General features: G+C 35.1%; 1 protein-coding gene across 11 annotated transcripts in view; it reads left to right on the forward strand.

Moving 5' to 3' along the window:
* LOC126759233 (potassium voltage-gated channel protein Shaker) overlaps positions 1-15,771 on the forward strand; it is a 462,565-nt gene that overhangs the window by 236,044 nt on the left and 210,750 nt on the right. Inside the window, exon 2 of one of the 11 annotated variants that reach the window (XM_050473951.1) lies at positions 14,895-15,526. The exons of 9 other annotated variants lie outside the window; for them this stretch is intronic. In XM_050473951.1, the coding sequence (XP_050329908.1) occupies positions 15,345-15,526 (182 nt within the window). In that variant the 5' untranslated portion in view covers positions 14,895-15,344. Of the gene's footprint in view, positions 1-14,830; positions 15,527-15,771 lie in introns of those variants that run through there. One more of the 11 variants, XM_050473952.1, reaches the window with a different exon arrangement.

The raw sequence follows: 15,771 nt of genomic DNA on the forward strand, positions 1-15,771 counted from the left end.
ACTACAATCCTCCTTGTCATTCTTTTGTATTTCATGCGTTCGTTCTTCATATCGCTTTGTTATTATGTAACCATCCACATAGAAACACACACATGCACAAGTATAATTTTTATCGCCCCCCATTACTCTGACAAATCACTTACCACAGTTATATTGTTTACATTAACTCAATAGCCAACGCTGCGCTGTGATTAAATGGTACGGCAGCTGCTTCATGCCTGTCGCACCAGTGTAAACAAACTTATCGCATCGAGCATATTGCCACATACATTTATTATTAGTACATATGTATGTGCGTACGCTTAAGTCATTTGGCTTATTGACAGCTGAGTTAGGTTGTTGCTACTCACAAGCTTCAATCGACTTGAGAGCGCTTGCAGTGCGTGTGGTTGTGTCAGTTGTGTGGTTAGTTGTGAGTTTCTACACAATTGTATATATTTATATGTATATGTGAGTGTGTGTGTTATACAAAATTGCTTCCAGCTCTGACACTGGCCGTTTGCTTTCGAAGCGCATTGTTTATACAATGTGTTGTCATATAAACGGACCACACGGCGTATGAGTGATGGTCTCTGTAATTATTTGTTTAATTAATAAAAATTTAGCCGTTGCTTGTTAATCATATTTTTCAAATGAAATGAAATTTTGTTTGATATTTGTGCAAATTGCTTTAGTTGTTGTTATTTTATAGATAGGTTTTCACTGGCCGTGTTTGCAGCTCTCGCTTCTAATGACTTAGTTCAATATAAGTGCCAATATTGTGCGAAAGTGTCTTGAATGTACTTTTCTCCTACTCTTGAGCTCATGCTAAGTGATATACTCTGTTCTGTTCTATTGTATTTTTAACTTATTTATTATTGCAATTGCCTCAACTTATTCGTTGCGCCATAGTTCGAGATTCACGAATGCTCAAGTACACAGTTTAAAAGTAGATCTCTGCTAAAAGATTCAGCGCTTCCACTGCCTATTGAAACATGTTTGTAGGTAGCGAATGCGTCATGAATCCTTTTCTTCCTTCGCCATAAATGGTCTGGTTATTTTGGCGGAAAGTTGAGTTTAGTCTTATTGCTTTGCACAGTTTTTTGATGAAGTTTTCATATTTTTTAAGATTTTCAATCTTCACTCACACATTCTGTTACCTGAAAGACTTTGCGAAGTTTAATGTCTTTTCGGAAACCAAATAAATTGTAATGAGGTTAAGGGAATATTCTAGTCAAGAAATCTTTATATTCGGGAACAAAATCAATAGTTTAAAAAGATACGTAGTAGAGGAAGGCACAGTGTGGAAAGCACGGATGATTGATTAAGAGAGCATTAGAAAAATCACAGAAACGTCGAGAATTTTTATTATCAATCGAAAAAACGTTCTGTGGAAATTATTTTGAAGATTATCTCTTTCAAATGTTGGTCGCGGCAACGCCTCAGATGGTCCATCCGCTGAGTCGAATTTTCAATAATTCGTTTCAGCATTTCGATTGGTAACTGGCGAATTACACACGTGATACTTTGATCCAAGGCCTAAATCGAAGATAGACTTTAGACTTTACATATCCCCACAGGAAAAAGTTTATCGGTGTGATATCACACCACCTTGGTGACCGATCGACCGGCCCAAGACAGCAAATTACTGGTTCACGGAAGTGTTCTATCAAAAGGTACATTGATTGATGACATGTGTGGCAAGTGGCGCCGTCTTGTTGAAACCAAATGTCGCCGAGATCACGAACTTCATTTTTAAAGAAATAAAATGGCAGCACTTGAATCTATTGAAATTGCTCTTCGCCTCAACTGCGGCATTGTGTTTGTTTACATACCCATTGAGCCAGAAATGGGTCACATCGCTGAAAAAAATTTAGCTCAAAAACGTTGGATCTTCTTGGAATGTTTCAAGTGCCCATAGAACAAAGCGATAACGCTTGGTAAGGTCCAGCGGCTTCAGCTCTTGTACAAGCTGTATTTTTTACGTTTTCAAGCTAAGGTTTTGACGTGTAATGCGTCAAGTCGTTCTAAATGTTAGTCCGTGTTCGTGTATACTTTCATATAGTCTTCATTGCGTGCTGGATGTGGTCCATTCGATGGTATTCATTATTGGATAATATTCCATTTATTTGTCTCAAGATGGGTGATGGTGTTGCGAATAGTATGCTTAGTAGGTGAACAAAAATAATATGACAGTACCTTTGCTTTGATCATTCGTTATATACTAATCTATCAGTGAGGCTGCTTGGAATTTAACGTAAAAATTCAAAACCAATTTTAACGAAACTATCAGCCGTCACGTTATTTCAAGTTCTAATTTGTCCATTTACTTACAAGTTGGCATGATTATTTTTCTAATATCACTTTCAAAAAATTTTAATTTATAATGCCATAAGAAAATAGATGAAATAAAAAAAAACTCGTGATAAAATGTCCTTAACTTTTGAGTAGCCACCATTTCACGTAAACATGTTTTTCAGTTTTGTTGGTTCATAAAAAGCAGAGATTTCTAGTGGTCAGTGAGTCGTCATTTTTATACTTTTAAAATAATCACAAATATAGAAATCATGACGACGGGCACGCGGCTATTTTTACCTCTCTACTTAAAGAATGCTCAACTTTGTAAAAATTTATTTATTTATATTTTGTACAACAAGTCAAATTCGAGATCCAGAAATCCAAACCCTATTCTCTTAGAACAAACTGCTCGCCATAATTATAAAATACTTTATTTCTGTTTAAAATATATCAATTTTAATTATTTAAACTTATTTAATACTTGTGAAGAATATGGCAGTCAAAACCATCTCTAGGAGATATATATATTTGAAAAATACAGTCTTTATGCGCCTTTAAAATTCGATTCGAATACTCAGGAGCATAAATTGCATATTCATGTTTAATAAAGAGCGTTGAAAATCCTTCACTTAACACCGACATAATGTGACATTTCAGTAATGCAATGAGTAAGCAATATAGGCAGAAGTATGAACGAGAGTGTCACGGTGGTGAAAACACACAAACAATATATATGTATGTAAGTGCGTTTAAGCGCCGGGGCAACAATGAGCTTGCAAGCGCGTAAGAGCACATAAAATATAATATTTTTGGTCAAGTATATAAATATACATAGCTATATATAAGTATATACATATATATGTATATATGAAAAACCGAAATTCCGTGCCACACAGTTCAGCAAACTCTTGTCGATTTTTACGTGAATCTAATATTATTATCCATTTTTATTTTTGATGAGCGCTTATTGTTGTTGTTGTTGTTATTTTCGAACACTCTCCTAACTCGCTAATGAAAATAGAATAAACTGTTGCCACGCTGCCTCTGCGCCACATATATGTATACCACAATTTGCCACATATGACATGACATGCATGCAGCCACAACTACACACATACACAAGCACACATATATAGTGTATATGTAGACAGCCAACAGTCATTAGTATTAGCCCGGTTAACCCCCTGGGTGTCCATGCGCTGTGTTGTTGCTGTGTATTTTATTTATCGATTTCTAAAAACAGCATAACAAAAACAACAATTTATCATGCAACAACAACAAAAACGTGGAAAATAGAATGAAATATAATGAAAAACTAAAACCTCTCAGTTGTGGCTATTTTTCATGCAACACGGAATACAGACAGCGCTAATGATACATATCTACCGTTATACACACACACATACATACACACAAACGGTGATATGCACATATGCAGTTACAACGCTGATGCATAATAACGTTTTTGTTTGCTGACAAGCATTAACTGGCTGTTGCAGACACACACACGCGCATACTTATATATCTTTTATGCATATATGGATATATAGTCTCATATGTATGTTTTGTGGCGCTTAGCTGCTTGCTAACAATGGCTTTTTCTCGCATTACTGCATTTTGCATAACAGCGAAATAGAGAAATTAATTTTGCGCTCACGCGCCGAGCGGGTCAGGGCTGCCAGCGGCTTTAAAACTGTCAGCGAAAAAATCCGTTTTTAATTGCTAAATTGTTGTTGTTGTTTTTTAGCGCGTGGCACACTCCAATCACCGCATTTGCATATGTCACATTTCAGTGATGCATTGCCACGCTTTGTGGACATAATTTTTTGCACAAATTTTTCAAACGAATTTCCAGCCTTAATTTCTAGAATTTATTTCCGCTGTGATGAAATGTAAAAAATGGCAACTAAAAATACTTGCAATTCCCCAACCGTTGCAATAATTTGCAATAATATTTTATTCACGTGCGGCGCTGTCATTCCGTTTCAGCGCACAATTTGCTGTTATGCCAACTTTAAAGTGTGCACACACACACTTACAAATATAATAATACACGATTTCATGCCTACCAGTATGCATACTATATGTTAAATATTTACATTTGCAACTCTGTAGCACTTTTCATAAAGTTATGCCTTTATTTACTTGCATCGAATTCATTTCCTGATAGTGGTTTGCTGCTCCAGCGCCTGCAGGTAGGCAACAAATTCAAACACACGCATTCATACAATATTTGCTTGATTTATTTACCTTTTGCCTGCGAAATTTTAGTTGATTTTCATTTATTACTTTTATAAATGACAATTAATTTTTATTGCCGCACATTAAGCAGTGTAATTAGTGTCGCTAATTTATCGGCGTAGTTTATCTTTGCTTTAATGTGAGTGAAAAATGTGTATACATATATATATTTAATATTTTCTTTCTTTGCTTAAATCATATATTGTTTTTTTTTTTAATTTAATATCACACAAAGTAACCAATTGGCATAGTATCTAAATTTAATTTGTATTTGTGGGGTCGAAAGAGTCTGCTGCGAAGAGTAAATTATTTGAAAACAAAAACGAAAAAAACTGTTGAAAATTAAAAGCAAGTTTACAGCAAATGTTGACTAATACTTTTTCACATATAATTGATTAAAAAGTTTTGACAAAATTGCACAATTTTATAGGCATTATTTCATGGTCATTGAGGACAATTAACCGCGAGTGAACTCCTAAACAAATTCTAAACTTTTTCCTCTGCGTTCTATTAAAAAGAAATTCATTACTTTTACATTAAACTGAAGCTTTTATTTAGTGTAGTTTCAATGATCTGATTTTGGTCAATTATTCTACATTTGTTAGATAACTTATTATCATTTTGAAGACAATCTCAGAGAGGAAACTTTTCATTCAACCACTTGTCGACCGTGAAGAGGTCATTGTAGAAAAAGTATCAGAACGGTGCCAAATATATTTAGTTTCATAGCAGTTTTCTGACTATTCTTACTCCTTACCGTGCGCTGGGCAATTGACCTTGCATACATTTAGCTGGTTGATGATCAGGTACTGTGCGACTGCGAGGTAATTAATTTGGCCTAGAGTAAAACGCTTGAGATATACTGAATAACTTGATATAAGCAAAGTGCGTCTTGCCGCAATCAAAAAGTTTTTACTGAACACTCTACAATAGGCATTCAAGCGGTAAGATCAAAAATCTTGTCGACCACTAGTTTTCAAAGTTGAATGGAACAGGGTGAGGTGGAAACATCCGGGCACTTTATGCTCCACTGTCCAGCCTTTGCAAGCCTGAGGTTGAAACATCTCGGCCTTCCTACCTTCAACGAATCAGCAGACATAGCCAAAACTAGCTTTAGTTGTACCAACAAATTTGTGATAGGCTCAAAGTGCTTTATCGATTTGTAAAGGTCTTATGATCTAGCATATAGAAATTTTTAAACAGCACAACGACTGGTGTTCTAAGCCGTCCAAATGAAGTATCGACACTTTTACTTAACCTTATGCAGCCTACCTATTTTATGTACAAAATATTTGAATTCTGTTTAAAGTTTGTAAGCGACAAAAAGATAAAAGAAGAAGAGCTTCAAAATATATTTCTCCCATATCAGATTGATATAGTGAGGTGATATTTACATAATTACACCTGCCAAGAGATAACTTTATCCTATTACACCCAAGCACTTCTAATTAGTAAACTAAGTAGATTGGTAGGTACGAGTGTAGTCGATTCTAATTGCATATTTTGATACACTATCGTAAGACCTAGTGTATCCCCGATATGCTTTTTATTGATAAACAATTAAATTTTGATATCTGATGAATTCCAAGTGTTTTGTGTTTAGTCTGTGATAGAGCTGGGTAGAAGTGTAGAACCGTTTCCTTATTTCCTGTTCCCATCTTTTTCATATGCCCAATATCATATTATGGTAGCCATTAGTCTGTTTATACTTTTTTTGGACCTACCCTAATAATTCCTTAGTTCTTGTCTTGTCATATTTAGGCGATATATGCTTCGCTGTCCTGCATTTGATTATAAATTTTCATCTGTTTTGAGCTATTTTTTTCAAATTGTGTATTGAGGTCCCGCCTGCTTTCCCTGGAATTCATCTACAGAGGCTCCTCATTTGGGCAACTCGTCTGCTTTTTCGTTCTACATTTGTTGACTAAAGTATACTTTTATAGTAATTCAGTAGAGCACCTCAGGCCTTCCCTATGCCTATTACTTCCGCCTAGAAGATGTTGGTTTAATTTATTAGACCGCATAAAGAGAAAGAGAGATATATAGATCGTTGGAGTATACCCCCGTTCCGAAGTACGTATTTTTTTTTTTTTCGATTTACTCTACACATTTGACAATTCTAGATACAAAGTGCAGCTTGGTACTTCTCCACCTGATCTTTCTAACGATCTTCCTCTATTTCTACCGGCGAGGACTGAATCGAAATCCTTCGCGCGGTAGTTGAGACCAATGATATCAATATCATCGGCGTACTCCAGCAGTTGTTGTAGAAGATTGTACCGTCTCCGTAATAGCTTTGAGGAAATACCAACCTTAGCGCAGTGGCATAGAGGCAGTTCCTTTTCGTGATGTCGAAGTCGGCTTTAAAATCGTCGAAGAGGTGGTGTGTGTCAATCATCCTTCCACGAGTATTTTCCAAGATTTGGCGCATGGTGAAAATCTTGTCAGTTGTTGATTTTTCAGGCCTGAAGCCACAATGATAAGGTCCAATCAGTTTGTTAACGGTGGCTTCAACTTTGACGCACTATGCTCTATAAGACCTTATATACTCTATTAAGGAGGTGTGTCCCATGGTAATTGGCGCAGACTGTGGGATCTCCCAATTTGTGGATTGGGCAGAGAAAACTTAGGTACGAATCATCGTGCATGCTTTCATCCGACAATACAAATCATCCGACTTGCAAAGAAGCTGATGCACCCTTCAATCACAGTCCTTATTGCGTTTGCTGTGATCGTCATCAAGAAACAGGTTTTTTATCCGAGGCTGTTTTTTCTTTTTCATTGGGAATGGGGCTCAATCTCGCTAGCGAGCCGAATTTTTCGATATTTCACTTTTAATAGCTGGGATCTTACCTTAAATAATTATTTTGATTTTTTTATTTTTGTTATAATTTGTTCGTTTTTTTGTACTACTTTATGAGAAAATAATTTTACAATTTCATCGTGCTCTAAATTTCAACCTTCAATAACTTTAACAAAAAAAAGAATTTTTATGAAATGCTTATATCACGGGGTATGCGTCTAGTATCCTTCCTAATGAACTGCTAATTTTCACTTGAATCCGAGATTTTTCGAAATTTTCATGGACCACTTGGCGTAGTTTGACTCATGATGATATATTTTCACGATATCTATATCATATCAATATTACAAATTGTTATCAAAAACAACGGCATCCTCCGGAGAAATTGTTCGGATCGGATCAGTATAGTATCAGAGTTTATAAGAGTGACATATAAACTAACCAATCATATTAAGGACACAGAATTTTATACCGTTTTTGTGCTATAAGAAATGCATCTGTGAAAGGCTGCTTCAGTGCAGCCGAAGTCAGCATTTATTGTTTTAACTTGCATTTAGGTCAGGTCGTAACAATTATATGCTATATCAGCAGTGGAATATTAAAAAGAGGAAAGACGAAAGGGGGGCGAATTTTGCGGTACTCTTATCTACGCTTTGCTTCACGCTCTACGTTTGGCCACAGTTTATAGAATGCACTTGAATGACGCAAAAGTTTTCAAAGTTTAAATGCGAGAAAATACAATAAATAACTTGAAGCTTCAAATGTATCCATTTACTTTCTCTGTCTCTCACTCTCTCCCTCTTATCACCGCTTCGCCTACAGCTTACTTCTGATTGACATATCTAAAGCTTAATCTGTGAGCATTTCTCGTGTTGTGAAACTGAAAATTCTTAAACCAAAATGCCAATGAATAATGCAAAGCATTTACAACGAGATTTACTTAGAGAGCAGACAATAAGAACTAAAAGTGCACACAAATTTTCTGTGTCAACGATCTACAAATAGCACAAACACACACGCCGAAGAGCTTCATAAATATTGCATATTTGCTGTCAAACGAGTTTCAGTGTTGACACACGGAAGGCAACACATACAACTACACGTGCGCCAACGAGAAATCATAAATTTCGAGCAAAAATTCAAAAAGCATTTTGGAAAGGATATGCACATAAACAATGTAAAAATTCACATTCATATATTTGTAGTTATATAAAATTATATATGAACACACCCAAACGAGGCAGAGGCGGCAAATATTTGCCTACACTCGCGTGCACACGTGTAACTACGAGGTGGGGGGTGGCGAGGGAGAAGGTAGCGGATTGTGTTTGCGCGCAGTGCAAATAAATCCCTTTTATAAATACAAACAACAAGCAAAATATGTAGAAAGCCAGTTAGAGGGCAGGCAGGAAATTGTTGTAACTAAAATTCAGCCTCAAAATATGTCTTCACTTCCGCTTTTTTACGTGCCACACAACGCACACACACTGCCACACACCCGCCAACCGGTGTAAAGCGAAATTTCCTGATGTCAAGCAACTATGTAAAGCAATTGCTGGCTAGAAAACGCTAAAACTGCGGAAGTTCACCGTTGCACTGTTCCGAAGTGGCCAAGCGGAAGGCCAGCGCGGTGGCAAGTATGGCCGGCGCAGTGTGGCATGTAGCCGCCGACATGGTTCTCACGCAAGCTGAGCGGCGGCTCTTGTGCGGTGCTGGGGGTCAGCACATTACAAAAATGTCTAGATGTGTGTGTGTGTGTGCTGTGTAGGTGAACAATAAAATCGTATGCAACAATGGAATTGAAAACATCAACAATAAAATGCACACACACACATACACATGCAAACATACTGCTATATAAATGTGGCATAAAATGAAATAAAAGTAAAGAAATTAACAACAATAACTAAGCACAAACGTATTCATGTGAATATGTATGTATGTATGCTGGCTTACAACAAAAATAGCGTGCATGCAACCACAACATTGTCGCCACAAAATGTTGTGATTTCACTGCATACGTATTTTTTTATTATTGTTGTGATATGCTTGATTTTTTCACTCAGATTCCCTTTTGTGTTTACTTTATTGTTGTTGTTTTCCTTTTTTTTTACTTTCCATAGCATTAGCTTGTCACATCTGCATCATGCGCCGTTGTTATATTTCTATTTTATTTTCTACTCTCATTGTTGTTGTTTTTTCCCATTACCTTTGTTATTGCTTTCGCTTACTTTTCTTATTGTTTTTGTTGCTGCATTCTTATTCGTCTTTACCACTTTTACCTTTGCATAAAACATGAGCGACAACGCAGCGAAAGTCAAGTGAATGAAGGCAAGAAGGAAGCAAACGGTATATTAACACAAGTATAACGGCAATATCCGTACTTAGCACGAAACAACAAGAAGCGGAAGCGAAAACAAGCTGGCATTAAAAGCAGTAAAATACATATTTTTTATTATACTACATATGCTTCCTACTTTGTGTCAAACTAGGCTTTCGTTGACATTTTCTTCCATTTTCGTTGAGGGAAACCGTGTAGTTTGAGTTTATGACCGAGATTCATGGTTTCATGATTTCAAGCGGATTATGGCTATAATTTTATTAAATTTCATTATAATATGGTTAATGTTGCAGAAATATATTTTATTTTCTCGCGTGGATTAGTGATCAAAAGTTCAAAAAAAGCTTATCCGCTTCGACTAAAGTTCATTTATGAGGTCATCAAGTTTTTACTGCATATAACGGGTTTTCAATAAGAGCGTTGCAAAAGTTAAAAACGGTTTAGGATATCAATGAAATTCTTTATTCCTTTGAAAGTACATTCGTTGCCATTATGTATGGAACTCGACTTCTTTTGCATGGTCACCAAGAAGAAGTCCAGACGCTGAACTCAATTTTCGACGGTTTTTAAGCATAAATCCCGATACTGCTGCAATTTCACGTGCTATATTCGTATGAAGTTCATCATCGTTGGCTCGTTAGCATAAACCATAGACCTGACATAGTCCCACAGGAAATAGTCTAATGGCGTCAAATCGCACGACCAAGGCAGCCAATTGGCTAGGCTATTTCGAGGAGATAACAAGTTCACCAAACTTGGTGTTCAATAAATCGATTGTGACATTCGCAGTGTGGCTTATAGCGCCGTTCTGTTAGAACCACATATTAGTCAAGTTCATATCATCCAATACGGGCCAAAAAAATTCGGTTATCATTGAGCAAAAGCGGTTCCCATTCACAGTAACGTGCCGGTCTTGATCATTGTGGAAGAATTCGTCACAACGACGTCACAGAGATGCCCAACGCTTGAGAACGACGTATGAGAGACTGATTTGGGTCTTGCTCAATTTATGCGCTGGCCGCAGCAATATTCTCGACACTTCGGGCAATTCTTTGTCTCACTGGCACGGAAACATTTTGTACTATGTATACCTGTTGATTCAAATTTTTCCACTAGATCCACAATTGTTGTTGTCCTGTCACACGATTATGACGACCGTAAGTTGGACGTAGCGCTCTTAAAGTTGAGGCCACTGACTCCGAATTTGGTAGTAAATTTTAATAATTTCGACTCGTTGTTGGATCGTATATCTTTGCATGATGAAAAGGCATAGCGTCCCTATTGAAAATCACTTTTAAGTTATTTTACTGAAATTCGCAGAGCGTCTATTTTTAATGACAATGTGCCAACAAGAAAAAACGTTAACTTCGCCTGCACCGAAGCTAATATGCCCTTCACTGGTGCATTTCTTTTAGTAACTATGTGCTCAGTTTATATGGAAGCCATATGCTATAGTAATCCGATCTGAACAATTTTTTCGGAGATTACATTGTTGCCTTAGAAAATTAACTATACCAAGTTTCGTGAATATATCTCATCAAATGCAAAAGTTTTCCATACAAGAACTTGATTCCGATCGTTCTGTTTGTATGGCAGCTTTATGTTATAGTGGTCCGATATCCAAAATTATTTCCGACAAATGAGCAGTTTCTTGAGGAGAAAATGACGTTGGCAAAATTTCAAAACGATATCTTAAAAACTGAGGAACTAGTTCGTTAGATATACTGACAGACGGACAGAGCATAATAACGTAAAATTGAATGAACATAAAGATAATATGTATAAGGATTTTACAACTGTACGGTTACAAAATAACTTAGACCCTTTTTACTTGTTTGCGTAAATTTTCATCAAAAATAGCTATTTTTCTTAAATGTTCCACGGCGTATGAGTGACTTATTTATATTTCAAGGTACGCACCTAGCAATATAATATAAGAACTTTTGGTTTATATTTTCATATTTCCATTTTGTTATTATTTCTCTCCATTTATGGTTTCACGTAGTTTAAAAATATTGTAATAGAGCACGATCCCTTCTGATACTACCAAAAACAGAGCCTCAACTTGGGGTCATGATTATTCGGCTTTGCCTTTAATGTGGCTGTTAAGCCAGGTTTAACATTTTTGCATTAGGGTTGTCGTAATGGATGCACTATATTTTTCATCACCAGGCACATCGATGCAAACACGACTTCCTTCAGTTTCTCAGCTTCCATGTTTTGGCCGGCCAAGTCAATTTTCAGTCTTTGTATTCAAAGTCATCACTTTTAAATCGTGTAAACCATTTTTCGCACATTCACATAGCTAGTGCATGTAGATTGCTATTAAGTAAGTAATCAATCTCTTGGCAAACCGTCTGAATATAAACATACATATATACCCAAAACATTAACTCCTTGATTCCTTCATCCACTACACAATATTGCAAGCATTTAGTCTTTGTAATTTTTGTTTTCAAGAATATAGACATAATTCTTTGCCTGAATATTTTATTTCCAGTTTTCGCTCTTATAGTGGGTTATTAAATTAAAATTGCGGTTTTAAAATTAAAGAAATCTGACTTTGACTCCAACCCCATTATATTCTTCTTTTTCATTTAAAAAGTTATAAACTCGCAGGCCAGGTATTCAATCAAAATCAGGTGCGATTGGAAAAAACCTTCTCAAGGACTTTCGAGCTTTACACTAATCATCAATGGTACTTTTAAAAGGTTTCATCATATTTAAGCGCTTTTCTCCATTTCAAGAAATGCATCAGAAATAGCAAAAATAAGAAATAAATTTTACTCTGGCACAAGGTATTCACAATAATGCAATAATAAATAAAAAGCAGATCTGAACAAAGTCAAAAGAACAAAAAATTATTCAACGAACTGAATAAAAAAACAAAAACAAAATTGTGTCAAAAAGTCCGGATGGAAATTGCATTTTAATAATTTAAACAACTCTACTACCGCTGCAAGTGCAATAAAACACACACATACAACCATACATGTATGAGCATAATTGTATGTATGTAAATGGCAACACTTGTCTATGCCCGTATCGCACTTAATGGCTGGCATAAAAGTCAAGTGGAACGTGGGGAACTGAGCAAACAAGCACAAGTACAAGCTCTGCCAGCGACAGAGTGGGAATACAATGAAAAAGCAAACAGAAAATTATATTATTCTGCTTCTTCAAATTTATTTCTGTGTTATTCCTGTGCGGCACTCAGCACGTTTCATTTGCGCTTTGTTTTGCTTTTGTTTTTTCAAGAAGAATTTCCGCCCTTCGCTTGCTTTCTTCTCCGCTCAAGTGGCTACAAAGCATATTTCTTTTGTTCATAACAACAAAAGCAATAAAAACAACGATAAATATGTAATAATAATGAGCTTGAGTTCATTGTATGATTTGCATTTTAAAAAATTTATTAATAAACTTAACACTGTTAAAAGGAAATAAGGTTGATTAACCACGGAATTTTTACTTGCTTTTGGAATTTTATTTTTTAATTTTAAAGTAGTAATGGGGTTACAAAATTAATATATTTATTAACAATTTTTTATACAAGTCAAACCTTATATTTCAAAATCTTCGCAGAACAAAGAAAAATATAGAAAATTTTATAAATAATAATACTTATATAAAACTATATATTTCATATAAAAAATATATATATTCATATATATATTTCATATAAAAAATATTAATAATAATAAAATTCCTAAGGCACCAATTATGAAATGGAAATTAATTTAAAAATATTTTGTCAAAAAATGTTCTCTTCTGCGTAAAAATATCTGAAATTTCTCTCTTCTTTTCACTAATAAATTCAATTATTAAAATTAATATTTTTTCAGTGCTCCTTGTTGGCACTGTGCTCCTGTTCCCCTAAGAAAATAAATGTACATACATCTTTTTTTAAATATGGTTTATGCTTAAAAAAACTTTTTTTGGTTTAATTTTAATAAAATTTTAAATTCAGTGTTTATTCAACCTCAATTATTCTTAGTTTAGGCATTAATCATAAATTATTTGCTTTTGCTACAATCCAATAATATGGTCGTACACTATAAATCGTTGCCTACATCTAGGAGTATTTATTATTATTTACTAAATTCTTTATCAAATGTAGGGCATCATATGCTATAACATACATATATACAAAGTTTATTCCAAGTCCTGTCAATAATCGTAAAGGCTTCGCTTTTGAAAAAGCTCATTAATAAGATACTATATACCCTCCATAAGTCGTTGCCTAAACTCAAGCATACTGGTAGTTATTGACAACGAAAAAAAATTATAATAAAAATTGAGTTCAGAGAAAAATTTTTAGAAGTCAGGAGTCATAAAAGAATTGCCTTAAGCTTGAAAGTAAGAAATACCAGCATACATATATTCTAGTTTCTAGTTTCGTGGAAGGACGTGGATAGTATTCTTATTGTAAAGCAACATCAATTCTTAGTTCGGCATACATCCTTTCCTCTTCCTTGGCGCTACAACCGCAGGTCGGTAGCCCCTGTTGGTAACAGTTATTTGGCGCTTGATCTTCAGGCTTACTTTATTGGTGCAATAAATCAGAAGTTTAGTGGAAAAAGGCGGATTTTACACTAATTGTAGAGCAAACGTCAGCTGGATTCGATATAAACAAAGTCTTTCTTTTTTAGTGTACAGCTGATAACAGTGCTGGTTGCCAGAATGCGAGGTTATGTGGCCTCGAGGTCCTTTGCCTTGCCATATATTCGAGTGTCACATACCATACTTGTTGAACTTGACTTTTTGAACAAATAAATATGATGTCATAGAGTAAAACGATTATTCAGCTGAAATCTGGCTTTCACTACGTAAAAATTCACACTGTGCTCTCACAAACTTAGTAAGGCGAAATTTTTGATGAATTTTTATTCTGAGGGGTCGAAGATAAGCTGAAAACAAAAGCAATAATCGAAATAAAAGTAATAGCAATAAAAACTAATAATTATTATATCAATAATAGAAAAACATAAAAAAATTAAACTAAAAATCTTAAAAAAAATGGAACACACTTTTTTCTATTTAGCGCTCGAAAAATAGTAATATATTAACTTCGTTATTTTAATAATTTTCATTTAAAAAAATCATAAAAAATCGCCTAAAGGTGTGCTAGTATAACAAACAAACGCGTCTAAAAGTATGCAACACCGTTTAATATATAATGTGCTCAGCAAAGTGCAATGAAATATTGACTTTATAAAATATTTCTCACCAAAGCCAGCATCAACAAATGCCCAATAATGTGGATAGTAAAAGCAAATAATTAATCGTTGCCTACATTCAGGCACATAGCAGCAGAAATGTTTCAAAATAAACCAAAAATAGTGATTTAAAATATTATATAGCAAAATGTGTAACCAATACTTGCAACAACGCTGTAGTATCACAAATTAACAGTTAAAATTATTAATTTCATTTAACTTGTAATTTAGTCATAAGTGTAACAATGTCTCTTTGCCAATACAATCAACAAGTTGTTGCTGAATTGCAACACAAACCAAAACTACAACAACGGCCACTAGAGCCACATTGTTGTTGATAATAGTTAAAATTACAACAAATCACAAAAAACATAGCAGATACAACGTAACAATCAGTTTGGCTCCATCCACCTTAACTTAGTATTATTGTCGGCTCAATTGCCGACGCTCAAGCAGCAGCAACAACATGGCTGCCGTTGCTGGCCTCTATGGTCTCGGCGAGGATCGTCAGCATCGCAAAAAGCAACAGCAACAACAGCATCATCAGCAGGAGCAACGCGAACAAAAGGAGGAGCAAAAGAAGATCGCCGAGCGGAAATTGTTGCGTGAACAGCAACAACAACTGCTAGCACGTGCCTCATTCGAAGGGTGATGTAGCAATTTCTAATTCTATTACGTTTTTGCAAATATATGCACAATACACAAATTTTAAGATTTTACAAACTATTTATATAACTCGAATTACGAGATATACCTATATATCCATAACATACAGACAATTTGAAAACAGAAGACTTTATCTCTCCGAGCTGTTTGGATATTAGATATATTTACGTACATATGTGCTTTGCATTTACATAATTGACTCCGATATATACCATATATACTGATAT

This window comes from Bactrocera neohumeralis, chromosome 5 (assembly GCF_024586455.1).
Source record: "Bactrocera neohumeralis isolate Rockhampton chromosome 5, APGP_CSIRO_Bneo_wtdbg2-racon-allhic-juicebox.fasta_v2, whole genome shotgun sequence".
In the NCBI taxonomy this organism is placed as follows: Eukaryota; Metazoa; Arthropoda; class Insecta; order Diptera; family Tephritidae; genus Bactrocera; species Bactrocera neohumeralis.